At 43.1% G+C, this 27,849-nt stretch overlaps 1 protein-coding gene across 1 annotated transcript; it reads right to left on the bottom strand.

Annotated features, from left to right (window-relative positions):
* On the bottom strand, nucleotides 1-27,231 carry SRSF4 (serine and arginine rich splicing factor 4). The gene is made up of 6 exons (XM_035019295.1): nucleotides 26,951-27,231; nucleotides 9,766-9,908; nucleotides 8,762-8,874; nucleotides 5,024-5,238; nucleotides 1,685-1,774; nucleotides 1-1,474 (listed from the first exon to the last, which is right to left on the bottom strand). Exons 1-6 carry the CDS (start codon nucleotides 27,055-27,057, stop codon nucleotides 667-669), a joined length of 1,476 nt encoding a protein of 491 aa, XP_034875186.1. The 5' UTR covers nucleotides 27,058-27,231; the 3' UTR covers nucleotides 1-666.
* Between the last annotated feature and the right edge of the window lie 618 nt (nucleotides 27,232-27,849).

The raw sequence follows: 27,849 nt of genomic DNA, 5'->3' as shown, positions 1-27,849 counted from the left end.
TTTTGTCAAGCAAAAATAGTCTTTATTCAAATTTAATGGAAACAGGGGTCACTATACTTTGCAAGACGGGGAAAAATAAAATTAAAAAAAATTCTTTTCTTTTCTTTTTTAATATAAAACAATATAATCACAATACCAGAATATGGAACTCTACAGTTTATTTCCTATGGGTTACTGCAGGTATCAATTTTCCTCGACTGTGCTATTCACAACTTTGTTAAGTCCAAAAGTATGAAACCAAAGTGGTAGGAAACTTAAGACTTCGCACTTTCACTAAATGGCAAACATCAAAGGGCATCAATTCGAGGGCAAAAATGGCTGAACTCACCGTACCTACCTATGTCAGCATTCCAGCCTGAAAGCCGTCCAGGTACTGAGCTCCCTGCAGGAAAGGCCAGGCTGAGGGCCGCGGCAGTTTGGATATTCTACTGTGGGCCATGAGTAAAGGGGGTTTTCAAAGAGAAGATTGTTTTCAGTCGAGCAGGAAGGCCTGGAGCCAGGAGGCTTTACGGAGAGGAAGCACTTAGATTGAACAATTGTAGACACACCATTAGGGGAGTTAAAAATGTACAGCAGTGACATATGTTCTACTTGGATCACTTGTGCTACGGCTACCAAACATGTACAAAAGACGTCTCGGGGAGTTCCAGCTGTGCTCGTAGCCAGTTAGGACCGCGAGTGGGACCTGGATCTAGACCGAGACGGCGATCTGGATGCAGACCTGGATCTGGACTTGGACCGAGAGCGGGTTTTTGAAGCGGACTTTGATCTGGAGCGCGACTCTGACGGAGGGTTGGGTTTGGACTTGGAATTGGACCTCGACCTGGACCGGGTCTCCTGATGGGTGCCGGCATCCGCACTCTCCCCTCGGCCCTCCCTCTGGCCGGCCTCGGCCTTGGCGTGCTCCCGCTCCTTGGACGCTGAGCGGGACCGCGACCGGGACTGCGAGCGCTCGGCGTCCTCCTTCTTCTTCTTCTTGCTGCCGCCGCTGGACTTGCTGTCACGCTTGCCGCTGCGCTTTCTGCTCCTCTCGCTCTTGCTGCGGCTGCGGCTGCGGCTGCGGCTGCGGCTGCCCTCCCGGCTCCTCTTCCTTCCCTTCCGCTTGTCCTGACTGCGGCTGCGGCTGCGGCTGCGGCTGCGGCGCGGCCCCTCCTCCTGGCTGCGGCTCTTCTCCTCGCTCCTGCTCCTGCTCCCGCTCGCCCGCTTCTCCTCCGCGCGCCTCTCCTGACTCCGGCTCCGGCTCCGGCTCTGGCTCTTGTGCCGACTGGGGCTCCGGCTCTTGGGCTTCCCGGCGCTGTCGCTGTTCTGGATCTTGTCCCCGGCCTGGTCGTCACTCTTGCTGCGGCGCTTGTCGGCGCTGCGGCTGCGGCTGCGGCTCTTGTCACCCTTGCTGGGGCTCCGGCTCTTCTCCTTCCGGCTGCGCCCGCGGCTCTGGCTGCGGCTGCGGCTCTGGCTGCGGGAACGGGAGCCTGACCTGAGGAGACACAGGTGTCGGGGTGTCGCACGGGGTCGCCCGCCAGGACAGCCGACGCGAGGGAAGGGGGGCAGGGGGGCGGCCCCGGCACAGGACCGCCCTCCGCAGCCTGACTGCGGCCCCGGCCGGCGGGCCTGGGGGAGGGAAGACGGGGACACGCGCGCGGCCCAGAGCCCTGGGCCGCCCCTGCTCACACCCGGGAAGGCCCACCTGGACCGCGATCTGCTCTTCGAGTGGCTGCTCTTGCTGCTGCCGCTCCGGCTCCTGCTCTTACGAGAATGTCTGCTTCGAGAACGAGACCTGGGGGGGAGAGAGCATTCTCTAACGCCTGCGGACAAAAGGCTGGCTGAACGGTAAGGCATTTTTTATCGAAAAATAGGTCTGGCACGGGCTGTGTCCAGGCTCGAGGGTGAAAGAGAACCCTTCCCACTGTTCCAGATCCAAGGGTCCAGTACCCACAAACGTCCCACCTGCATGGCTTCCCTGAAACTCAGCACCTCCAATCCTGAACCGCTTTCCCTGGCACCCACTCTTCTGGCTGGGCTCCTTCCTTCTTTCCGCCGATGCCACTGTTATTTACCTGGTTCCTCATCCCAGAAACCAGAGCCAGCCCGGACTCTCTCCTCTCCCCCTCGTCCTCTTCTATACTAATGATTCTGCCCTGCCCCTGCCCAAGCCACCAGCATCTGTCTGGGCCCCTCAACAGCCTCCTTACTAGCCTAGCCTTCTTCTGGACACTTCTGCCCTTTGCCTACCGACTGACTCACTGTGACCAGACAGCCGTTTAAAAAAAAAAAACACACCCAAACTCTTAAAAAAAAAAAAATCTTTAAAAGGCCAAGACTGTGAACTCTGCTTACTTCCTACCACAGTAACCAGGACTCCTGGGGAAACAACGGATTCCAAGATCAGGGCAGGGAATGCACAAGATGGGCCTAGAACATCTCATCAGGGCAGAAAGAGGGAAACGTTCAAAGACTGCCGAGTACCACCATCTACGAAAGGACTTTTGCCAAATACATTTAACCTGTATCTCCATCACACCTCTCTAAACCTAACTTCCAGTTTAGGGGAAGCAGGGGATAAAGTACAAGTTCACTGATGCCAAGAGGAAACAGAAAATTCAGAATGTGGGATACTACTAAAAAAAAAAAAAAAAAAAAAAAAAAGAAAGAAAAAGAAAAGTCAATGTCGTTGGGGGGTGGGAGGAGGAAGAGGGGACTGCTTCAGACCAAAGAGACCTAACACCACCTCTTACAGTGCAAGACTAGACTGGGTTCGGTCAGGAAAAAAATGAAGACCTCTGTGGAACCACTGGAGAAATCTGAAAATGGCCTGGAGAGAAGAGGACTTTATGGAATCGCTGTTGAGGTTCTTAGGTAAGAAAATGTAAATGTGGTCATCCTCATTCATGGAGACACATGCTGAAGTATTTAGGGGTGAAGCATCAGGTCTTCAACTTCCCTTAAAATGCTACAGCAAAGTAAATGTATAGGGTACATGCACAAATATACACACATACAAAGAAAGAGGAAGACAGAAGATGGCAAAATCCTAACAACTGAAGCCAGAAGGAGGGGACACGGGTGTTCATGAACTATTCTTTCAACTCCGATGTTTGAAAATGATCGCAATAAAAAGCTTGAGAAAATACATAGTGAAGCATATTCATCTGAAAACCAAACAAAACCAAGATACTGAAGACACAGGAGCCAACTTTAAGGGCTCCCAATGACCAAAGACAACAATCTGAGCATAAAAAATTTGCTGCAGTGGATGAAACATTAAATACACATCAACGTCTGAGAATTCATTCAAAATATTACTCTTAAACCACCACCCTCATCCTTACCTTTGGGGAACCCTAGGTCACATTTAAAATTCTAAAATTTGGTAAATAAAGGTGTCAAACTTTTATTTTACACTTCCTATAAAAATTGTATTTGAGAGCAACAAAAGAGTGGAAATCATCATTGATAGAATTACAGCCTTTAAACGCAAAAAGAATGAGGAAGTTAGAAAGTCATCACCTGGCAACAGTGACCGAATGGCTCCAGGGAGGGAGGATCAACAGACGCTAAGACTGCCAGGCGGACTACTGCGGAACTCCAGGAGGCACGGCTCAGGCTCACAGCCCCAGACACGCTGATGCGCTCTCCCCCATCATTCGCAGTGGGACATCCAGACACCACACGAGTGATGCAACAGGAAGTATAAAGTACTACTTATGAAGTACACCTGCTAAAATACTGGCCTTACTCTAAACGCCTCAAGATCTAACTATGAGTTTACAGGAAATACGGGAGGTAGGATAAAGAAACATGATAAATATCACAAGATGCAATCCGAAAAACCTCCACTAGGAGAAAATCTTCAAAGCAGGCAACTGTGAAGATTAAATGCATGGAGAATAAAAAAAGGACAAAGGAGGACATACCAGTGACTAAAAAAAGAATTAAGAGACATGCCATCTAATGGCAATGTGCAGACCTAGTTGGGATCCTAATATGAACAAACCAACTGCAAAAATACATATTTGAGACAACTGGGGAAATCCGAATACAAATTTGCTAGCTGTAATACGGCATCATGATTTTAGATTTTAGATGTACACACTGAAAGAGTTACAGACAGAATGACAGGATGCCCAGACTTGCCTTAAAATGAGGCAGTGGGAGTGGTGGGGAGGCAAGACTGGCAAAATAACAAGTGATACAGCTGGATGGGGGGCAGGCCTAAGGGAATTCAGGGCTCACGAAACTATTTTCTCTAATGCTTTATGTATTTGAAATTTTTTCTTAAGAAAAAAATTAAAAAACAACGCCAAACCTGGAAAGCTTAGAAGTCTCTAGTGACTTCCCACTGCTCTTAAATCCTTACCCTGGCCCGTGGCTCGCAGGATCTGGCCCTTCTCTGCATCATCTCAAGCCGCTCTCGTCCTGCTGCCCTCTGCGAGAAGGAGAAGGGCACTAATCCTCTCTCCGCCCGCCATCTCCAGCTTCTCCTTTAGAGCTCAGCGTCTATGACACGTCCTTAGAGAAGCCCCTGTCAGTTCTCCGAACTAGTGCTGTGTACATGTCCTTTGCCACACACCTATTACAATGGTCATTATTTGCTCAATGCCTGTTTTCTCCACTAGGCTGAGTGTCATGAGGGCACGGACCGTATTTGTCTTGTTCACAAGTGCCTGGCCTAGTGCAGAGCAGTTGCTGAATAAGAAAGTCTCCACTCTTGAGTAGGTGGTGTTTGGGAAAGTAAACCAAGGGACTACTCGCCATGTTTGTCCCCAATAAGGGTATGATCTGGGGTACCAAAGAAAAAATATGAAAACAGGTCACTGGTATCTGCCTCAGAGAAAGAAGTTCGATTTGTACTCATGATGTAAGAGTTCAAGAGTTTTACAAATAAATGTTCAGTTCAAAGTTCGGAGTTACCGAACCAGACAGAACCATGTACTAAGAATTCAAGAGAAGAATGGAAATGGATTACCCATCTATGTACTCATTAACGGACCGACAGCAAGCACTGACATGCAGACATCAGCGGTACCTTGAGTGGCTCCGGCTCCTGGAATAGGACCGGCGTCGTCGAGAACCCGGCTTGTCTTCAACTAATCTGATTTTTCTGCCATTGACTTCAGTTCCATCTAACTTTTCCAAAGCTCTTTTCATATCAGAATAAGACACAAATTCAATCACCCCTTCATTTTTGCGTCCCTTGTGAGCATCTGCATAGGTCACTTCTCCTGCCTGACGCATGTAATCCTTAAAAAAAAAAGAGAGAGAAAAGAAAAAGAGAAAAGAAAAATCACTCAATAGGTTATGATACATTTTGCTAAAATGTCTAATGCAATTATCATAACGGAAGTTTTCCCTTTCCTTTGGGAAGAAAAACTGGTTTTCTTCAGAATGAAGTTCACTCTTTAAAATATTTCCATCTACATACCAACCATTTACTAAAGTTCTTTAAAGCATCAGGTGAGTGGTAGAGACAACAAATATTTATTCCTTTAAATAGTTATGTGTGAATATGAACATTTTTAACTCTCATTTTCTAAATTTTATAGTGGGAAGTTTTTTGTTTATAAGCAGCATTAGATGTTCATATTACCATATGAGTAAATGTAAAAGTTAGGTCTTTTACATTTCATTATAAATCCTTGTTTAAAAACATGTATAAATATTAACAACTATCTAGGGTCGTATAAAAAAATCCATAAAGGGATTACGAGATCAGCACCTCAGTTTTACTTAAAATTGCTGGTAGGGGCGCCTGGCTGGCTCAGGCTGAAGAACATGTGACTCTTGATCTCAGGGTCATGAGTTTGAGCCCCACGCTGGGTGTAGAGATTACTTAAATAAATAAAACTTAAACAAAAAAAAAGAAATTACTGTTATATCATTTCTTCAAAACAAAGACAGAAAAGCAACAAAACAGTACTGTCAAGTTCTGGCTTCAGAGGTTCAATGACAACCCACATCCCTTCACTACTCATTCTCTTTGGGGAGTTAATATAATCAAGTGGGAGAATACAACTAATGTGCTGGATAATACTAAAGTGATGTACAAGGGGCGCCTGGCTGGCTCCGTTGGAAGAGCACTGGCTCTTGACCTTGGTTGGGGTCGTGAGTTTGAGCCCCACGTGGGGTGTAGAGATTAATAATAAAGAAACAAAAACTTAAAAAAATAAAGGGGTGCCTGGGTACCTCAGTCAGTTAAGCATCTGACTCTTGATTTTGGCTCAGGTCATGATGTCAGGGTCATGAGATCAAGCCTCATGTCAGGCTCCACACTCAGTGGGGAGGCTGCTTGAGATTCTCTCTCCCCCCTTCCCTGTGCCCCTCCCCCTGCTCTCTCTAAAATAAATCCTAAAAAAAAAAAAAAGTGATGTACAGATGAGAGATCAGTTTAGTATTTGAAAAGACCATGACATTTAGATAAATTTAAAACTTAAGGCTTTATAGCTAATTTCCCCATATTTCTTTGTATGTAGTATATACTTAATAAACATTTGTGGAATGCATAAACTCAACAGCAGTTTATTTTTGTTACTACTTTCCTCCGAACACATGCCATTCAACACCTTCTTTGCTCATTACATCATAAAATGTTTACATGTCTTAACATACAATCTTCACAATTAGTGTGCCCAGTACTATTTCTGGGGATTTCCCAATTGTTGGGAATTTCAGGTTATATAAAGTCTCTCGCTATTATTCATAATCCAGCAAGGGAACATCTTTGCCGAAAATTCCTTCAACTGAATTATCTGCGGGAGTGGGAGTTCTGGGTAAAAAACAGCGCGTCCATATAATTTATCACCCAAATTTGGACACCTCTGAGACTGAATGAAGATGCTATTAAGTTATGCCAAGACTGGGACTGTCTTGGATAGGTTGAGATGTATGATAACTCTAGTAAAAGGGCTTGAAGAATGTCACTACTTTTGTTTTATACTTACACACTTCCAAATTACAAATTACAGCAGCTAACTATTAAAGGTTTATTGTATGGACAGGCATGATTTAATTAAAGTCCTAACATGAGATAGATACAATTATTTCCCCCATTTTGCAGAACAGGAAAGTAGAATATACAGACTTCAGAATCTGAATTAATATTACCTACTCCACCTGATGGGGTCAAACTACCAATTCTCAATGCCCCTGGAGGTGTAGACTACTATATAAATTTCATCTCAACACCAACATCATTGGGTGTTACATATTTATACATTTTAAAAATAAACAATAGCCTTTAAATTTACTTCTGCATTTCCTCGATTAACAGCTAGCATTTATTGTGCCAGGAACTGTTCCTGGGCTTTTTACACTGAATTGCATTCAATTCTCACAATAACTCTGAGTACAAATGAGTATTAATCCCATTTTTATAGTTGAAAAATATGAGGCACAAGAGGAAAGTAACTAGGTAAAGTAAAATAACTGATAGGTGGCAGAGCTGGGATTCACGGAGAGACGTGGGCTCCAGAACCCTGTTCTTAAGTCTGCTTTGACTTACAAGGAAATCTGCTCTATTACTCTCCTTTCCAGAGAGTGAAACTACCAAAGGTACAGAAGTATAAAATCAACTGAAGACATTGGCTAAACTTCATTTTAACAAAAAGTCTGAAAGCCTTTCCCAGTTTCTACCCAAAACATTTAACCCTTAACTCTCAGAACGCTGGAGCCATTGCTGCAGTGAGCACAGGCCTGCTGGCAGACACTCCAGGAGGGCCTCCTCTACTGCTGACAGCAGCACTGAATGCTGGAAGAATCGCCAGCTCAGGTCCTACTCCTGCCTCTTGTGCTAAGACAAATGTGTGAACCTTTTCTGGATCTCATATTTGTTATTTGAAGACTGTTGGGAGCAAATTTAAAAAGGGGGGAAAAGGATGTAAAATTGCTTTTCATCGATGAGTTAAAACCACATGAATATAAGATCCCTAACTACTTTTTGCTGAACCTAAATATATTCACTCGTTATGCTAGAGAGGACTTGTTTAATGATGGACTGGAGAAGTGAGAGTGGAAAGTGTGACTATCCTTTTCTTCTATCCTTCTACCATCCAGGTTAAGACACTGCTCAAGCCTTTCTTCCCTACTGAGCTTAAAAACAGTTGTCAAAGAATAAGCTGGGATCAGTGCACTGGATGGTCAACACAGCAACTGGACCTTAATCTTTGACCTTAAAACTCTTTCAGGATGAATATTCCATGGAACAACAACAACAACAACAACAATAACAAAACCTTATGAAAGAACATGAGTCAGACAGTCATTTTCAACGATGAGGAGCTACAATGGAAACGGACACAAACGTACATATTACAGCTAATGTCAGCAGGAAACACTGGGGGTTACAACTTTTCCTTTTGTTGGTGAGAAACTACAAGGGCATCTCTCTCTACAACACCCTCTACACAGTGGAAAATTTAACATAGGTTGTCTTTAGAGTGATGGGCCCCAAATGTACAGTAATAGTGAGATTCTGATGTCTTTTGTACTCCTATGGAAGCTTTTAAAATTTTTATTTTTACTTTTCAAGAAGATTTTATTTTTAAGCAATCTCTACACCCAACATGGGGCTTGAACCTACAACCTCGAGATCAAGAGTCACATGTTCTGACTGAGCCCGCCAGGAGCCCCTAGAACCTTTACAGAATTTCCAAGCCTCAAACATGTAATACCATTACCTTCTGTGTTCGCGTGGGCTGGCATAAAATTATCTCTTTCCCAAGCGTAACTCCTCCCCAACCTTATCCCAGAAGGTTAATGAGGCCCAAACCTTTAGGTCTTGCCAGCTGCACCGACTTGACAAATTCTCCACAATAAGTCTGTATTCTGTACGGGTGGGAGGGCCATATTTATCGCGGCCACTTCTTCTATAACCATATCCACCTTTGGAAGGTTCAAACAGATAACATTACTTCAGTGGAGGAAAAGGAAAAAGTGACACAGCACATATTCCCCTTAAGTGTACCACTTACCCCACCCCCACAGCACAGATATTTTAGTTCAATCCCCACCCCTTAATTCTAAACTAGATTTTTAAAAAAAAAGCAATCAACTAAACATGAAATTTAATTTAATTTACAAAATGGTAAGTATATATATTCATTAATATTATATTTAAAATTAACATGCATAAATTAAAACTATTAACAATTTAACAATTTAGAAATAAGTAACCAAATTACTACATCAGTTACTGGTGTTACTCACAGTGATTAAAGTTTTTGTGAATATTTTATACGAAAAAAAGATTTTCAGGCACCTATTTCAGTTTAATCTCATCTGTGTCTAACCCTTGGGATCCTCACCACCCAGGTCTAATGGGGAAAGGTTGCGGTCGTCACATGGCTTCCTGTTTTGGTCAGCCAAGGGCCACAATGGTTCAAAGAGCCACGCATGGAAAGGTAACCCAAGGTCAGCAAATGGAACAGGCAGTCATCTTAGCCTCAAAGGATTCTTTTAATTAAAACATTGAGGTCTTTGTTAAATCTATGTTAAACAATTGCATTACAGAGAAAAAAAAACAACACAAACACACATCATTAAACATATTTATAAAGTATTAAAACAAGAACTTTATGTCATTAATTAAAATTAAACAGTATCAAAGATGTTTATTTGCAATTTTACATTTAAAAAGATACATAATTTATAAAACAAATAGCTTAAATAGCAATACATTTCAGTGTAACATTAATTAATTAATTACTTAAAAAATTAACATTTAACAACAAAGGCATGTATGGCATTGATACAAATGCCCTTTTAAATGCTTACTGCGTCCAGAACCGTAACTGCCATCTCGACGTGGGCCGCGGGCATGCTCAACAATTACTCGCTCACCACAAAGGTCTTTGCCATTTAGTTCATAAACAGCATCATCTGCATCACGCAGATCATCAAACTCCACAAACCCATATCTAGAAGAGAGCAAACAAAATCCTGGTTGGCACCATTTTGACATCCAGCTTCACTACCATTAAAGAGAAAGCAATGAGGGTCATGCTTAGCAAAGGTTAGGTGGGTTTTGCAAACTAAGGATCGCCTTTCTCTTCCCTTTGGCTGAAACCACTTGCTTTGTGCCAACAGGCACCGCAAGAGGATAGGGAGACTTCTCAAGGTAGACTCCTGTCTTTCTAGTAGGAGGCTGGCTAAATACACAGAGATCATTTCTTTTGTTCCCCAAGTAGTTGGTGGCAGCTGCAGAGACCTCCAGAGGGATGCTTGGTATGAAGGATCAAAATATGTGACTCTATAACATTGAGTATTTGCCCTTTTAAGTCACATAAAAACTCTTTTTTTTTTTTTTAGCTTTAGCCCCAAATGAAAGCTTCAAGAACAACTAGACCTACATCCAGGCACTGCATCTTAACTGTTAAGTCATGTTTGGAATAACATACCAAGTAAAAAACTCACAGTACCTCAAATCTCAGTGAAAGGAAAAAAAATTTTTTAAAGTTCCTGTTCTTCTACCTAAATAATCACAAATGAATTAACTGTTCTAGAGTTATCAGTGAGAAAAAAAAAATCAGATCTATTCAGTTCCTCATGATTTTGCAAATTCATTTCCAGGAGGTTTTAGGTAAGCTGGAATTTTCTAAAACCTATATATGACTGTGCAAACTTCTTTATACAGCACTGCTAGGACTTTCCCAACAAAGAGGTTTGCTGGTTTTTCACATATCTGAAAGAAAGCTCCCTCCCCCCTGAATCCTATTCATGCCTGTTAAAGAACACAACAAAACTGAACAGCAAAATGTGTAAGGTATTCATAAGTAAGGTTAAACAAACACCCTATAAACTATGTTATCAATAAACTTTCAGTTTGGTCTAACAACACAGCTGTGAAGTCTAGCTTTGTGACCACTGCCTATATTTAAAAACCAAAACCATCTTAATGATCATACCTAATCACAAAGGAAAGTCACAAGCAATGTCTTTAACAAAGCTGCGTACACAGGCAAACACTGACCAGTGTTCTGCTGCGTCTAAACGGACTGGAACTAAAAACAGGTTACGAGGCTTGCCAGGAGTTCATCCAGCCTGACCGACATTATTCCAGTTTCCTTAGCATGTAATGCTGCATTCAGCAACATGTTAAGTGAGAGAAACTCGGAATTGCGGGATTTTCCCTTTACTGAAGAGTTCCTTTCCAACCAGCCTCTCCAGAGGTGACAGTGAATGGCTGACAACTTTGGAGGGTTCTTTACACACTGAAATGTCTATGAGTGGCATTCAAACTTCAAGTCACCGAATCTCAACTCCATTAAAAAAAATGGAACACAGACACATTCAGTTGTTCAATGGGAAACGTTTTGCAGTAACACAATTCAGAAGTCACCCGGCTCAATTTGGGGGCTATGAAGCCTAAAACATGGTTTGATACTTCCAGAAGGCTGGAATTGCTGTGCAGTAAGCAGAGTGATTCTGAACATGTCATATTTGACAAAGCAAGTAAAGCCTCTCCCAATATTGACTTACTATGTTAAAAAGTGCTTTACAGTCACTGAGAATCTATCATTGATAATATATTGCAGCTGCCTTTTCCTTTCCTAAGTAGAGTGGGATAGCAGGAAAGCTGTACTATCATTTTGAGAGACAAAACTAAATAAAAAAGCAAATTAAAAAAAAATCACATCTTTCTACTTAGGTTTATTTCTTGATCATAAAATACTCCCCTGCCCCAAAAGTACTTCCTTAATTTAGTTGTCAAGACTGGTCACAGGTCTGCTTTGCCCACAGCATCACTGCTCTTGGCCTCCTATGCCTGATGCCAAGAGCGAGCTATGGGAGAAAACATTCACCCCGGGCGTGATGAAATGCCCCGGTGCCCCTCTAAGAGTGGCATGCTGGCTCAGCATCATTCGCTGCCCCGAACTCATCTAATATGATGTCCGAAGGGCAACACTGACTCCCAAAGACTGAACAAATCAGACATACCCAAACGGTTTTCTTCAAAATAATCAGGGTTTACAACTATTCGAGGGTCAGAGAATACAAGACCCTAAGCTCTGCCAATCGTCTGAACTAAAAAGCCCAACTTCTGTTACTAACAGGTGATGTTTGTCAGACCCATGTGGTAATGCATCCTCCCAGACTCAAAGATCCCCCTGTGCATGCTCACTGTGTTCCAAGGCTTTCATGCAGAACCTATTCTGACCTTGGAAGGAAAGTAATGACAATCTGTTAAATGGAGACATATTTAAAAAACAGAAACAAAACAACTAATGCTCAGACTAATCTTTCTCTGCAGCTGAGGGTGAAGCAAGGCATACCTTGCCAATAAAATTCTTCCCTGAGTTGTAGGGACCAATCTGTGTTATTAGAGGAAAATAGTCCTTACAGTCAGTCCTTAGTATTTACTTCTAAAATTTCTAGTAAGTAAATTCTAATACTGACTTCTAAGTGGGTCACTTAGTAGACACATGTCTGGGATATCCAAGTCACTTATTAAAATAGCTACCCTGAGATCAAATTTATTTTACAGAAAAAATCTGGCTACTCTGTGAAAGGCCACAAACTCTATTTAGGAAATTTCATTTTAATTATTATTATTATTTTTTAAAAAACTCTATGCCCATCCTGGAGCTCGAACTCGTGACCCTGAGATCAAGAGTGGTGTGCTCTACTGACCGAGCCAGCCAGGCCCCCCTCTTTGGGAAGTTTTTATGTCAAAGTCCAGTCCAAGGATTAAATCAGGCATCTTGACTGTCACTTCTCTTGGCACGGACATGCTGGGTGGGTTTGGAAGATTAAACCAAATATCCTCTTGCATCACAAACCACACCTGATAGGGACTCCTGTTCTGAGAGCTAAGTAAAGACCAGATCAGTGTGGTTGCTTCCACCACCTTACTGTTTATTCTGATCGGCTTCACTTAAAGAATGACTTTGTTTCATTCACTAAGCAGTGAGTGGGTTCCCCAAATAAGGCAGGAAGACTACATAGTAACAATAAAGTGTTACTTAGCATTTATGAAGTAATCTCCATACACTAGACAATGTTATCTTATATTCACAATACCCAAGAGCCAGGTACTACTATTGCCATTTTACAGATGAGGAAACAGAGACACAGAGCTTTAAGTAACCTGCCTGATAAAACAGCAGAGCTGGCCTTCAGAACCCATGGTAGGACTCCAGAAGGCAAACTCGTAACTATTCAGCCTGGAGCAGCAAGAACTGGCCTGGGTTCTAGTCCTGGTTGTGCTATCAATCAACTCTGACAAGCAGATTTAAATCATTTTATTTTCCTAGGTCTTAGTTTATCCGTGAAATAAAGAAGCTATACTACATATCCTTAAGGTTTCTCCTAATGTCAAAAGTATGATAGGTAATGTTAAAATGGGAGAATTTCAACTAATCTGGTAGCATCAGAGGAATACCACAGTGACAGATGGACAGGGATAAATTTAATTTTTATCATCTCAAGTTCCTTTTAAAACTATTGTATGGGTCCCAATTTTAATTTTAAATTTTAAAACTGTCTCAATTAAATTTAGTGCCTTTAAGAAAATAAAACTCTCCCTGGTAACTAATATCAGAGGATCTTTCTACACTGATTTTAACATCCCTTTGTGTTTTGCAGCAAATGACATGAAACTAATCTCCCAAAGAGTACTCTCCTTCTGAACTTGTTGTCAAAATAAGGAGGGATATAAAATACACACATGCACGCATACACATTGTATGCTACTGACATGTGTATATTGATGCATACAAATCTCTGGCGTAACTGTAAGCCTCACAAACACAACCTAACAGATTTCTTTCCAGCTGCAGACACCCCTCCTCTTCTACTGTGAAAACCCACCATCTTTCAGTAATTCCAGTATGAGACGAAAGAAGATGAAGGAATTCAGGAGAATGAATCTAAGACAAATTTAAAAATCCCTCCATGGCAGGGCTTAGTAAAAATAAAACAAAAACCTTCCCATGTGCTTTTTCCTGCTTTCTTCCCAGATGTCACGTCTTTCACCCCCCACCCATGCCTATGTGGAAGAACAAAAAGCATGGCCTATTAAATGCACACCATTTTTTAATTAAAAGAAAAACTTATTTCTTCACCATTCCTCTGCTATGGCCTTTTCCCTAACTCTTTTCCTCTGGGTCACATTTTATCCTGACAGATTTAGCAAAAAAAACCCCAAACAAACCAAAACAGGGAGTGCCTGTCATTTTCTCCCTAAAAAAGGGGGACTGTGATTCTTAGCAGGTACGGACAGGTTTGTGGACAGCATGAACGAAGCCACACTGAGTTGTGTGCGCTGCTCTACACTTTAGTGCAGGCTCCCAGCACGGCCAGCTCTGGTGGCCCTCGTTCAACAGGTGCCCTACTGCTCAGGCTATCAGTCAGAACTCGGAAATGCTGGAAATGGAATGACATGCTTTTAAAACTACTCTAAGACTTCCATTTTTAGAAATGTTAATCATACATTTTCACCCAAGAATTATCATCTGAACCTGTGTTGTTGCTGAAGGGGCTTTCCCTGATCCTAATAATCTCTCGATGGTCCCAAATACCACTCTGCATGGCCCGCTGAAGAGGATGTGCCGCCTACCCCGCCTCTTTCAGAACGACTTAGGGTCATCTCTGTCTTCCAGACATCTTCACTGATAGGGAGATTGGAGAAAAGTCCCTTCTGAAAAATGAGCAGCAGGACTTGCTCTGGAGGTATGCTGACCAAGCTAACCGGGCAGGGCAGGACTAAGGGGGTGCTCAGCGCTGGCTAACTGAGGGGGAGTGGACATGAGGAGCAAGGGAAAGCAAGCCTCCATGCGTGTGCCTGCCATCACCCACCAACACTGCTTACCGAGGGGCATGCCTTGGTTGTTCTCTCTATAAGAAAAATGTGCCCCTTTTCACAGTAGATCTCTGCTCACCTTTGTCCTACAACTGTGCCACATGCTTTTCTTTGTATGTGGACATGACAGTCCTCAGCCAACCATCAGCAGGATGTGAGTTTTGTTTTCCCAATGTGGTGAGCCATTCCCACATTCACTCATTTTCCTTGTAAGAACCGAACCTCTCCATGGCTGGTCAGGATTAGGGATGTTGCTGTAGCCAAGGAAAAATTTTCATCTGTTGAAGTTAACCCATGGGGTGGCTTGAACCCTCAAACTAGGGTCAATAGCACTGTTCTTTAAGGGCAGAGCCCTTAAATCTACCCTGAAAGAAATGGCATTCAGTGAACAGGAATCAAACAGCTCTTTCAAAGTACTCAGTGTTGGTCCTACGCTTCAGTCAACTTGGTCCTATGAGGTGAAAAAAGTTAGGACATGTTGACAGGATAGTAATAACAGCAGTAATCCTCGCTGTCTGCATAAAATGCTTGGAAAAGTGCAGAAAGACACTTCTGCGACTGTTCTCTACTGCTCAGGTGAGGCCAACTCAGAGAAAAGCCTGCAAGTGAGAACGGCCACTGCTCCAATTCCAGAGGCCTGCAACATTCCAGGGAAGCAGTGGTCAGGCCCTCAAAGCAGAATCAGCCAGCGTCACACTCACCGCTCTGGGCCACTGACCATGGCTGCAGTTTGACTTTTCCGGTCACAGAGGGCTGTTCACGACCCGCGGCTAGGAGCTCCTACCCCATGAAGTAGGTTCCTGCGGCCCTTTCCTATCCTGAGACAGGAAGGAGGCTGCTCTGGGCATTCTGGCCATCAGGGCGGCCTGGAGAAGGCGGATGACTTACCCGTGCTCCCCGAGTGGCAGAGCTGGGGGGCGGCTTCAGGGCTCACCAGTGCCCAGCCTGGGGCTCTGTTCCCGTCGGCAAACTGGCAGCTCCCGCGCACCAAGAGCTCTCTGAGTAGAGCTAGTGTGGACTCCTGGTCTGTAAGCGCTGGCCACAGCTCAGTCTGCACTTGATCTTTCCCCACCTTCAAAGAAGAAAACCTACCTCATGAGGTCTCTCTCCTGGAGCCCCTGAGCACTAGTCTCCTCCCAGCACTCGGCATCACCCCTGACGAGTCCTCTCTGGCTGCCCATTCGGCCTGGCCCTAGTTCTCTCATCTGCCGGGCCCCCCAAGGCCGTCTTCTGCCTGTCTGATGGGCTTCCTTAGTTCCAGGATATGGCTACTCTTAACTTAGGCAACTTGTCTCTTTGGGTACAGCAGGGAAAGCCAGCTCCTAGATTATTCTTTTGCTCAGAGGTCTAGGATGACTCCTAAAGAAATTTGTTTCCATCATTCTCCAAACCCGAGTGCCTTGATTACACAAGGCGAAGCAAAACAATCTTCTTCCATAGACTTGAGAATTCTCTCTTTTATGAAGTCTCACACACTTGCCTGACTAATCATCTGAGCACTTTCTTTAGCTTTGGCACTTCTATTCCATTTTATGTTTTACGTGACAATGTTTCTATGGCCTTTCAAGGCCTTGCTCTTTTTTCTTTGTGCTGATCCTCTCATTTGATTATGTGCTCTTTAATAACAAAGACTAATATTTAGTGTAGTGCCTGGCACACAGTAAATAATTTATCCATAATATTCCATTCATTCCTCATATTGTATGTGAAGAATGTACTATTATTATGATTATTCCCATCTCACAAATGAGAAGACTGAGGCTTGGAGAGACTAAGCTACTGTTCACTGCGAAGGAGCTCATAAGTGGTGTGGCTGGATCTGAATCCAGATCCATCTGACTCCAGACTCAAGTTCTAAACTACCAGGTTACACTGCCTTTGTAAAGGCAGATACTTCTTCTCTCGCACATTCCTGAGTACAACCCTTTCATTTAACAAATGCTGCTGCTTGACTTGATAATCTAACTTCAGATAAGCCAGGTTGTATTCAAGGTTTTGGTTAAGTGGGTTAAAGTCTCCAGAGAGAAAAAGAAACTGATCTTGGGGCAAGGTGAGGCACCTCTAAGCTTGGGGTATGTGACAACCAGGTTACTTTCACTCGTCTTTTGGTTCCCATTAGCCAGTGTCAGCCATCTGGTCCTTCCGAAAACATGTGTGGGTTCAGAACATAACAGACTAGAAGAATAGAGGAAAAATAAGATTATTCTGTGCAATCCCCATTCTGGAGGTCCCACAACAACCCCTGGAATCTGTCTTTGGTTTTAAGGCTCAGCAAAAATTAGACCAGCATAGAGATGACGGAGAGTCAGGCCTAGAGGTGGTAGATGTGAATGGATATTGACAAAATTATGTATTTAAGAATGCATTTAATTAGTTTTGTAAGGAATGGTGACTGGGACCAAAAAATAGAAGCATGAATGGTATGGAAAAAAAATGGACCAGAAATCAAAGAATACTATAAGGTTTACAGACTTCCAACTACACCAGGATTATAGCAGCAACCAGGAAAGTACTTTGCAGATGATAGGCATCTAAGATCTGATTTAATTTTGTTTAATTCTGAACTACTATTAACATGACTACTCCAGCCCACCAGAATTCTTTCCTTCTTCAAATTCCTTTGTAATAATTTTCACAACTCTGAGGTTTACTGTTAGCTCACTGATGAAGACACTAAGACTCAGGGCAGGGAAGGAACTTGCCAAGGCTACCCAACACCTGGAGTCCTTTCTAGCCCAAAGTCAACACTCACTATCATGAGCTACTGCCTCCCATACAGTAACGGAAAGATGTGGTCCAAAGAGCAGACACAGTTTGAGAAATGCAAGCTCTAGAAGCACGGAAAATCAGTTTTATCAAATTATGTGCTGTGGAAGAGAAATGCCCACGTGAATATTAGCATCTTATGACAAATACTAAATGGTGAGAAATACCACTTCTGCACCTGATAGGTACTGATACAAGTTGTGAACACGTATTCTCTAAGTTACTTGTGGAACCAAACCTATCAAAATTACCAAATTTTATAGTTCATCAAAACTTTAGCATCAGTCTAGGAAAACAGAGAAAAGTAACATCATTAAGGGAATGCCAGCCCATCTCTAAAGGAATGCTCACATACTGGGGTGAAGAAAATATAACAGAAACAATCGTACCCTAAGTACTAAGCAATAAAACAAAATTCCTCCAAAATAGCAGGAGGTAGAGAGGAATCTGTATCAAGTTCAAATTTAGTCTTACTTTGTAACCACTCTACAGGTCTATCTGCCAATTCCTTTCAACTATCCAGAACTGTTTCAAAATGAACCTAAGGTTGCTAAGCGATTTCGCTTTCATTAAGCTACCACCATATTTCCACCCTATAAAATGGGACTATCCCAGAAAGCAACATACTTCTGAATAATTTGTGGATCACCATTACAACCATAACCCCCATCACAACAAAATGTGTTTCATTGACATTTTAAACTCAACATGGCTGCTTTCTTCAAAGGGGGTAAGGGGCAATCACACCTGTGTGCCTTTCCATTTTGTGACACTTATCAACACTAAGAGTAAATGAAGAGATCCCACAAGAAAAGGGGTCAACTAGTCCCTGATGACACACTACAGTTCATGAAGACAATCACAGATTTAAAAATATATGTATATATATTAAAAAAAAACAACCCTCCAGAGATAAACGTCATATTACCAATTTAGAAAAAAAAAACAAAAAAAACAAAAAACTCTTGGGATGTAAGATAGGAATACTGTATCTGTTACTCATACCTAAGTGAAATAAAAGTTTACACTCAGCGGACAGCACCACTTGATTCCACACAAAAGCCACAAACAAAACCAGTTTATACTTACCTCTAAAATGGCACTATGAGTGGGTAACAGGTGTTAAAGCCTCTCAGAAGTTATACCTCTGGGACCATCTTGGCTGTTCCCATATCCCTCATAACCATTCCACAGTCCCTGCGTTGCAGTCAGTTTCTTTTCCTTTTCGGTTAAAGATGCCACTTCCTATGCTATTTCTTAGGGGATGCCCTTCCCTTGAAATCAGTCATTTAATTCATTTAGTATTTTAACATTTTCAAATTCTTTTAACATTAACGGATCAACAGCTTCTTGTCATCCACACGAAACAAGTTTCTCAAAGTCAGTGCTTCAGGTCTGCGGTTCCTGACTCCTGTGCCTGAGCCTCCTGCTCACCTCTTCCATTCCCGAAGGCAGGATTCAGACCTCCCTCCTCTCCTCCTTTGGTCTCCCCACTTTCTCTAGGTCTTGGAGGTCTCTGTTTATGAATGCCCCCCATTCTGGCATCCAGGCCTAACGACGTGGCTGGGGGACTTGATAGAAGGATTACAAGCGTCCTTTGGGTGCTTCTTCAGGTATCATTTGCAGTTCTGGGACCTCCAGACTTGCATCTCAACACGCAGGGAAGGTCACGGAGGGCATTTCCTCAAAATAGGGGCATGCAAATCCAGAGCACAGCCTGATCCTTCGCCTTCAGGTTATTCCAAGACCAGACAGCCCTAGCAATAACGCGACAGAGATCACTTAACTGCATCTGCTCGCACAAATCCTACCCCAGTCAGCCAGGACCAAGCTGACACCATCTTACAGCTCTTCCAAGAACAGCCTGAGAGTTTCACTAGAGTTTCTGTGTAGGGCCAGTGTCACAAAAACTACCACCTGTCTCATTGTTGGCAGTAACTTTTTAGCTTGTTGAAGACTCTGTAGAGAGACTAAAGACCGAACAGGCTGTGGGACCTAACTACCTTCTCATCCTTGGAGGCAAGTGCCAGAGCAACAGGACTGAACCATCTGGAAGGAAAGAGCATGAGAGGCTTTGACTGCCACTGCTCCTGCTGTATCTGGTATGGGAATAAGAAAGCGCTTCAGCTTCCAGAGTTGTCAGTAACTCATTCTGTAACCTTCAGCCAGGCACTTAATTGACCCAATGCCTCAGTTTCCCCATCAGTCCAAACTAGAGACAACAACACTTGTTAGTAAAGCGCTCTGGTGTATGCAGTTGAAAAATAAATTACACAAGTGCATGCTGTTAATGTTTTTTAGAGTTCTGAAATTCCAGTGTTAGCTTACAAATTTATAAAGACCACCCCCAATCGTATTCTTTTACATACTAGGAACATCTTTCTTAGAGAAGCTCAAAGTACAATTTTCTAAGTTACTTGGAAGCATCCAGAAAAATATCGGGAACCCGTATCATATTTTATCTAGTCTTCATCCTATGCTTACCATTTAAAAGGGACAAATATTTCACATGGCCCTTTTATTCATATGCTCCTCAATGAGGAAGGGAGGTGCAAGAGATTGAACTGAGGAACAGGGGTTTAAAATGACTTGGCTGAATAATTACAATGTTTATTACAGAACCACAGAGTGGAAGTCTCAAGCCAGGGAATTTATGCTAGCAACATTTGGTCAAAATTGCAGCACGGTGTTGTCTCTTGGCACTGATTTTTCAAGATTACAGAAACTTAAAAATTACCCATCTCAGGAAAAAGAAAAGTAACATTTAAATTTTGGTTATAGGCTGACTTCAAGAGATTGCAGTACAAAAACCAACTTGGTCACATTTGTAATGGTTCTACTACTAATAAAGAATGCTACTAAATCCATAGCCCTATGTCTCATTATTTTTTACTCATTTAAGAAAAAGTCTTGGTTAAGACACATAAGACCACTTGCACCTGTGAAATTAGCAAAGATCTGAAATGACACGTACGCCTGATGCCGGTGAGGCAGCCATGACAGGTGCCACACACCGCAGGTACAAGTGGCTCTGGGACACAGCTTTTCTCAAAGTTACTTGGCATTATATGCACTGAGTGCCTTGAAAACGTTCTTTCCTGCTGTGACACGTGAATTTTACTCCACAGAATCTGTCTTAAGGAATGATAAAAATACAAAGTTTTATGCATGTGATACCCATCACAGCGTTATTTTAACAACCAGAATTCAGAGATGACCTAAGAGAAATGGTTGGGTAAATCATGATTCAGCCGTACAATGAATTTTCTGCAGCCGTTAAAATGATGTATGTAAGATCTTTATGTAACAGAAAAAATACACAAGATAAATTAGGTAGAAAAAGTGGGACATAAAATTGCACATCAAGACCTTATGTTATGGGGCGCCTGGGTGGCTCAGTCGTTAAGCGTCTGCCTTCGGCTCGGGTCATGATCCCAGGGTCCTGGGATCGAGCCCTGCACTGGAATCCCTGCTCTGCGGGAAGCCTGCTTCTCCCTCTCCCACTCCCGATTGTGTTCCCTCTCTCGCTGTGTCTGTCAGATAAATAAATAAAATCTTAAAAAAAAAAAAAAAGACCTTATGTTAGGGGCGCCTGGGTGGTTCAGTTGGTTAAACGTCTGCCTTCGGCTCAGGTCATGATCCCAGGATGGGCTCCTGGCTCAGCAGGGGGTCTGCTTCTCTCTCTCTCCCTTTGCCACCCCCCCTCCCGCCAGTGCTCACGCACTCTCTGTGGTCACTCTCTATCTCAAATAAATAAATAACATCTTTAAAAAAGGACCTTATGTTAAGAGATTTCATATTTATTTTCTAATCAGTCAAAAAGTTCTTTTTAAAAAAAGTTCTTTTATTTATTTATTTATTTATTTATTTATTTATTTATTTGACAGAGAGAAACACAGCGTGAGAGGGAACACAAGCAGGGGGATTGGGAAAGGGAGAAGCAGGCTCCCCGCTGAGCAGAGAGCCCGATGTGGGGCTCGATCCCAGGGTCCTGGGATCATGACCTGAGCCGAAGGCAGACGCTTAACGACTGAGCCACCCAGGGCCCCTTAAAAAAAGTTCTTGAATCTGTTATGCCTGGTAGGCTAAAGAATGAGCCTTAATGGGTGCAAGATAACTTCCTCATATGCAATTTTAAACATTCTCATTAAAAATCATAATATTAAAAAAATTATAATGAAGGCTAGTTCAGAGTTCAGAAAAATACGAACTCTTAAACACAACAGGTGAAAATATAAATACTCTGTCTAGAGAGTAATGGAAACCAATAGGTAGCAAAAGCCTTAAAGATGTGTATATACTTTGACTCCAAAGGTCCACCCAGGAATCTACTCCAAGATTTACATAAAGGATATTTACCTCAGTGCTATGAAAGCATAAATTAGCAAAAAACCAAAGACAACCTAAATGTCTTGCAACATGGTTTTAATTATGTACAATAAATAACACTGATATGTGGGAATACTATGAACCTTTAAGAATCAAGTTGTCAGAGAACACTTAATGACAAAGGTAAAGAATCAAGCTGTTAGGTAGAAACAAACAGGATGTACAGTATGACCCTAAGTCTGCAGAAAGGATGGGGAGGCATAAGAAAAGCATGCGTGTATGAAAAAAAGACAGTCTCAAAATGCAGACAGTGTCATCTTTGATTATTTTTTGTCCATAAATACATATTTATGTAAAATGTAAAAATTTTACAGTAAGAAATAAAGACATGCTATTTTGAAACACTATAGGAATTAAAAATGGGTCTTTAATTTTAACTACGTATAAACAATGTTGTTCAAGTGCTCCTTTAAACAAAACTGTTTTAATCTCTTCTTAAATAATCATAAAATGACTCCAGAACCAAATGCCTTACTTAATAGAAAGATTCAAAGCTTTGGACCGCAAGGGTTCAAATGTGCCATTATTTCTGCGGGCAGAACTGCCTGTGGACAAAAAGGTGGAGTCTTTTTAAAGGGAGAGTGGGTTTGCCTTTTGTCATTCCTGGCACTCATTAATTGTACCATTATCATAAAAATGATAAAGCATTTATCGCTTTCAGTGGTGGGTGAAGATAATCTCCCACAGTTCAATTAACCAGAAACCAATAACCTGGAACATTAAACTAATTATATTTCCATTATTGCCCCTTTAAAATGAAAAGACAAGAAACTAAACAAAACAAGCCCCTATCAAGGACCAGAGAGAATCCCTGTGTAGGGTCTGGGGTTGGCAGGTTTTCATCTCAGTGTCTAAAATCTAACAATGCTCTACAGTGATCGGGGACAAAACCAGTAATTTTGACTCACTGAAAGAGTATTAGCATGTTAAAAAAAATTAAGGTACCTTCTACTTGAAGGGATTTTCAAGGAGGGTGAAAATAAAAACTTCCTGCTAATACTTAAAAAGTTGTGTAAATCCAATCAAACAGACAAGAACACCCCCTGAAAATTCTGGGTATTCACAATTTCACTGTAATATGAAGCACAGGTGTGAAATATATAGCCAAGTTTCTCTGGAGAGTTTTAATTCATGTCTTTAGCCAACTTAAAAATAAACAAAACAAAATAACCTCAATGATTTGGAGTCCAGCTCCTAGGCAAGTATAATAATCTTAGGGTATGATAAATTTATTAACTAAGATATGGAAAAATTAAAATATAAAGACCTATGACTGTAACCACAAGATTTTGTGGCAAGAGAAACTACCGTATTTAAAACCTTCTTCTACTGGGGTGCCTGGGTGGCTCAGTCGTTAAGCGTCTGCCTTCGGCTCAGGTCATGATCCCAGGGTCCTGGGATCGAGCCCCGCATCTGGCTCCCTGCTCCGGGGGAAGCCTGCTTCTCCCTCTCCCACTCCCCCTGCTTGTGTTCCCTCTCTCGCTGTGTCTCTCTCTGTCAAATAAATAAAATCTTTAAAATAAATAAATAAAAATCTTCTATACTTCACATGATTTATTAATAAAAAAGACAGCCCACAGAATTCACAAATAATCAAAGGCAGCAAAAGTTAGCAGAGTTGGAAGGCTACAGACGGGTACTGCTAATGCTGCTGTTTCCTTGACCCCTGGTCCCATAGTGGCTCTTGCTGGGGTTAGTGTGGCAGGTATGAATGCAGGAGACCCTACACCTACCACCTGGAGTGGCCTATAGGGTCCTGGGAGATCTACATCATGTTGTGGTCCCAACTGAACCACTCTTTTAAGAATTCTCTAAAATAAAGGCAGTCTAGATTAGGGTCCCCTGGAATACTAAAATGGCAGGCAATGAACTACTGCATACACACTTTTTGAAATCCCAAGAGGATCCATAAAATCCTCTCCTGGACACTAAATCTCCTTTGGAGAGCTTACCTACTTCCTCATTTGGTCAACTTCCAATTATACCAGAACTTTATGCCTATTTAATTCTGAACATATCTACTGTCTACTGATGTATCTCACTTCTACAAGTGTGAAACTCTTCAGCAATTCATCAAAATCCTATCCATCCAAAATCTGCTTTAGTGTTCTGATTACTAATAATTACAGGCCAGGTATGCTCCCCCTGCTTATGTTCCCTCTCTCGCTCTGTCAAATAAATAAGTAAAATCTTAAAAAAAAAAAAAAAAAAAAAGCTTCTCAAGGAGACCTACTATTCTTAGTGTCCAGGGCCATAAGCTTACATGTTGCTAAATTTCTTTTCTTTTCCTTTTGTACCTCCTCCTTCCTTTCAGACTCTGCACTTCTGCAATCTAGTCCAGTCAATTCTTGCTTGAAATCCATCTACACCATTGGTCTTTTGCTCAGCAGTCACTTTTCTCTGCAGCGATTACTGAATGCTGCCAGGTGTGCCAGTTTAATCGTCTCACCTGCCTTTGAATCCCTGAAATGACTTCCCATTCCTCATTTCAACCTTCAGTTTCAATCACAGATTTCACACATACCATGATTTAGCAGATCTGCTAAGAGAATAGTTCCCCAGACTCAAAGACTCAGGTATGTAGGGTTCTGCAACGATCTTTCCTTTCTCACCATTTCCCAGATTGCTCAATTATTCCTTACAGAGCCTTTCAATTCCTAGCCATGATTTTGGATGCTCACTGTAAAATCTCATAGTTGATGTTTTGGTTCCTGTCGTTCAATTTCCAAATCTCTCATGAGACTTAATCCAAGCTTGATTGCTCATTATTTCTCAAAAGTGTTCCTTATTGGACCACCTCATCACCGGTTATGACATACATTATTCCCAGACACTTTATTTCAAACCCCACTCAATTCACTCTTCAAAGCCCATTTCAAACAAATCTCTTCAAACAAACCAAGTTTTACTTGAGTTTAAAGTGAGAGCAAGCATTTCTTAACTCTAAGTGTACATGTTGTAACTGTCAACACTTAATTCACTCAAGAGCAGAACTATTTTTCTTTCTTTCCAATCCATTTAGCACAGTAGCAGGCATCTTGTTGGTGGGTTATCAACGTATTTGTTCCATTAACCACTTTATCATTAACATCAAAATCATTTCCTGCTATCACTTGAGTAACTTTAGAAAACAGACCTCACCAAATACGCTTCATGTTATCAAACACTAAAGCTGTCTCCTAATGATCAGTCAAAACCATTTGATTTCAGCTACCATTTACAGCTATGAGCCAAACACTTTACAATTATTATCTCTAATGTTCCTTTTCCTTGCAGACGAGAAAATTTAGTCACAGAAGTAACCTGCCCACAGATAATAAGTGGTGAAGCTAAGATTTCATCCAAGCCTGTCTGACTTCAAAAACCACGCTTTCCCCACAAAATGTACTCTGACAACTTAGTTGGCCTCTGAAGAAAATTGGGAGTTTTCACTTCATCTTTCGTATATGTATCACAGCAACAACAAAAATAACCCACTTTGTCGAGTAAATTCCTTAAGAACAGAAAGCTCTGTTGTACCAAATGAGCAATTTCCTAACCCTTTTACTCTAAATCAGTATTCATAAACACCTTTTTTAAAAAAAAGATTTTAGTTTTTTTTAACTAATCTCTACACCCAACTTGGGGCTTGAACTTACAATTACAACCCAGATATCAAGAGTTGCATGCTCCACCGACTGAGCCAGCCAGGCGCCCCATAATAAACACTTTTATAGAGGACATTTTCCTTAGTAAGAAGGTGATTCTTCCTAACAATCACTTTGAAGTAACTTTTAAACCCAATCAACAATGTGAGTACATGGAAGCTACCAATTTGTCTCAAATGTGCAACTTACACTTAGGTATTTTTCCTAACTTCTCCAGTGTTAGTTGCTAGTATTACAATGGAGAGAAACCTGTAGCCGTATCAGACCTGTTGCAAATGTCTTTCATCTTTTTTTTTTTTTTCCAAATAAGCCAAGATTTCCTCCAACACTCAAGGTTTAGTACCCTAAAATGTTCCCCCTACTCCTTTTAATTTTTATATCTATGTCTTTCAAGTCCTACCTAACGTTTCCTGGTTCTCATAGATTTCCCCGTTGAGTATCTTCTGCAAGCCGGACTCATCTCTTTTCCCCGAAATAGCCCCTGCTGGCCCTGCTTTGCTAAAGTACATCAGGAATACAAGTAACAGACCAAACCCGGGGAGGCAGTAAGATAGCAATTTCGAGCTGTGAATCTCCGTCTCATTAACTAATTGCCGCAGATACTAGCCAGGGTGGCTACGATTCTCTAACAAATTCTTCAACGACAAAGCAATTTTTTGGCAAGTTGTAGAACGGAAACCACAGCATGGAAACTCTGTACGAAGTTTGAAAGATAACGAATCAAGACTTTAAATTACCCTTGTAGAGGGAACGGCCAAGGCTTTCAGCGCGGCAAGACGATACTTTACAAACTGTCACTAGACTACTCACTCAGACCCGAGTCTCCCGCCCAAAAAAGTGTGACACATGCAAGTCAAAAAAAGGGCCTCCCTCCGGAGCTCCTGGCCTTGGGAAAGATGCGTGGTGACTGTCTGATCCATTAGACTGGGCAAGAGGTGAAAAGGGAGCAGGAAATCCTGTTTATTTCCAGCAGCCCTGAGAGCGGGAAAGGTCGGTCTCTAGCCGGAGACGAACCAGGCCCCACTGCGGGGGCCCGGGAAGGAAAAACCCAGGCCTCCCTGGCGCCCTGGAGCCGTACCCTCCCGCCCGAAGCCCCAACCCCACTCGGGTTTTCCTTCTCTCCGTCCCACTCAGATCCTCACCATCGCTCCCATTATCCCTCCACCACCCCCACCCGCGCAGGCGCAGTGGGAACCAGGGCCTACCCGCGCCCCCGAGGCGCCGCGACTATGGCGGAGCCGGAGCAGGCCGGTAGCAGCTCTGCGCCGAGCAGGCGTCCCTCTCCCGTCCCCGCGGCTTCCCCACCACCGCTGGGGCCCTGTCCCCACCCGGCCGACCCCTCTTCTGCCCTCCTCACCCGTTCTTCAGATCCACCTCCAGGATCTTCCCGTAGCCCTTAAAGAAGCGCTCCACATCGCGCTCCCGGGCCTGGTAGCTCAGGCGGCCGATGTACACCCGCGGCATCCCGGCAACAGCAGCGGCGGCTTGGCCCGGCCCCAGCCCCCCTTAGGCGGCGGCCGGCGAAGCGAGAGCGCGGCGACGGCGGCGGCGGCAACGGGCGAGCGGCGGGACGGACGCAGCCGAACCCCAGCGACGTACGCGAGCACGCAGCACGCGAGCGCGCGCCTCCCGCCTTCCCCGCCCTCCCCGCAGGCGGAGGGTAACGGGAGGGAGCGCGCGTTCGCTTCCCGCCCGGCCAGGAGTGGGGGCGGGGCTTGCCCCGGGGCGCGCCGGCGTGGGGCGGGGCCAGGTGATCGACAGGCGGTGCTGGCGGCGTGGGGGAAGCCTCCCCCCACCTCCGCACGTCCTCTCGCGAGTTCGCTGTGGCTTGGACGGCGCCGCTTTCGCAGCCGGGTGGCTTCGCTCCTCCCCCCGGAAGTGCCGGCAACTGTCTCCGCCCAGTGAACGTTCCTGCTTTTGTCCTTTGCACCGGGAGTGGTTTCGACTTCTGAGCAGCTTTGGAGTTAAGTCTGGCTTCTATCCGTCTTTGTATCCGTGACCTTGGGCCCATTACGCGCCATCTCTCTAAGCCCCGTTTGTCTTCTCGGTATAAGGGAGCTAGAAATTCCAACCTTCCAGAGTCCACTGGAGAATTATACATGAGAATAGATACGTCACTTAGTACTGTTCCCAGCACATCGCAAGTGCCCATATGATTTTCGCCTTTTACCAATATTATTTTTAAAAATAGGACAAGTTGCTTCAATAGAAGCAGTGTGGAAAGTGGAGAAGGCTGGAGTTTTGGAGCTAGATTAG

Source organism: Mirounga leonina, unplaced genomic scaffold (assembly GCF_011800145.1).
Source record: "Mirounga leonina isolate KUSES-001 unplaced genomic scaffold, KU_Mleo_1.0 Mir_173, whole genome shotgun sequence".
NCBI lineage: Eukaryota > Metazoa > Chordata > Mammalia > Carnivora > Phocidae > Mirounga > Mirounga leonina.
This window is presented reverse-complemented; position numbering and strand designations above follow the sequence as displayed.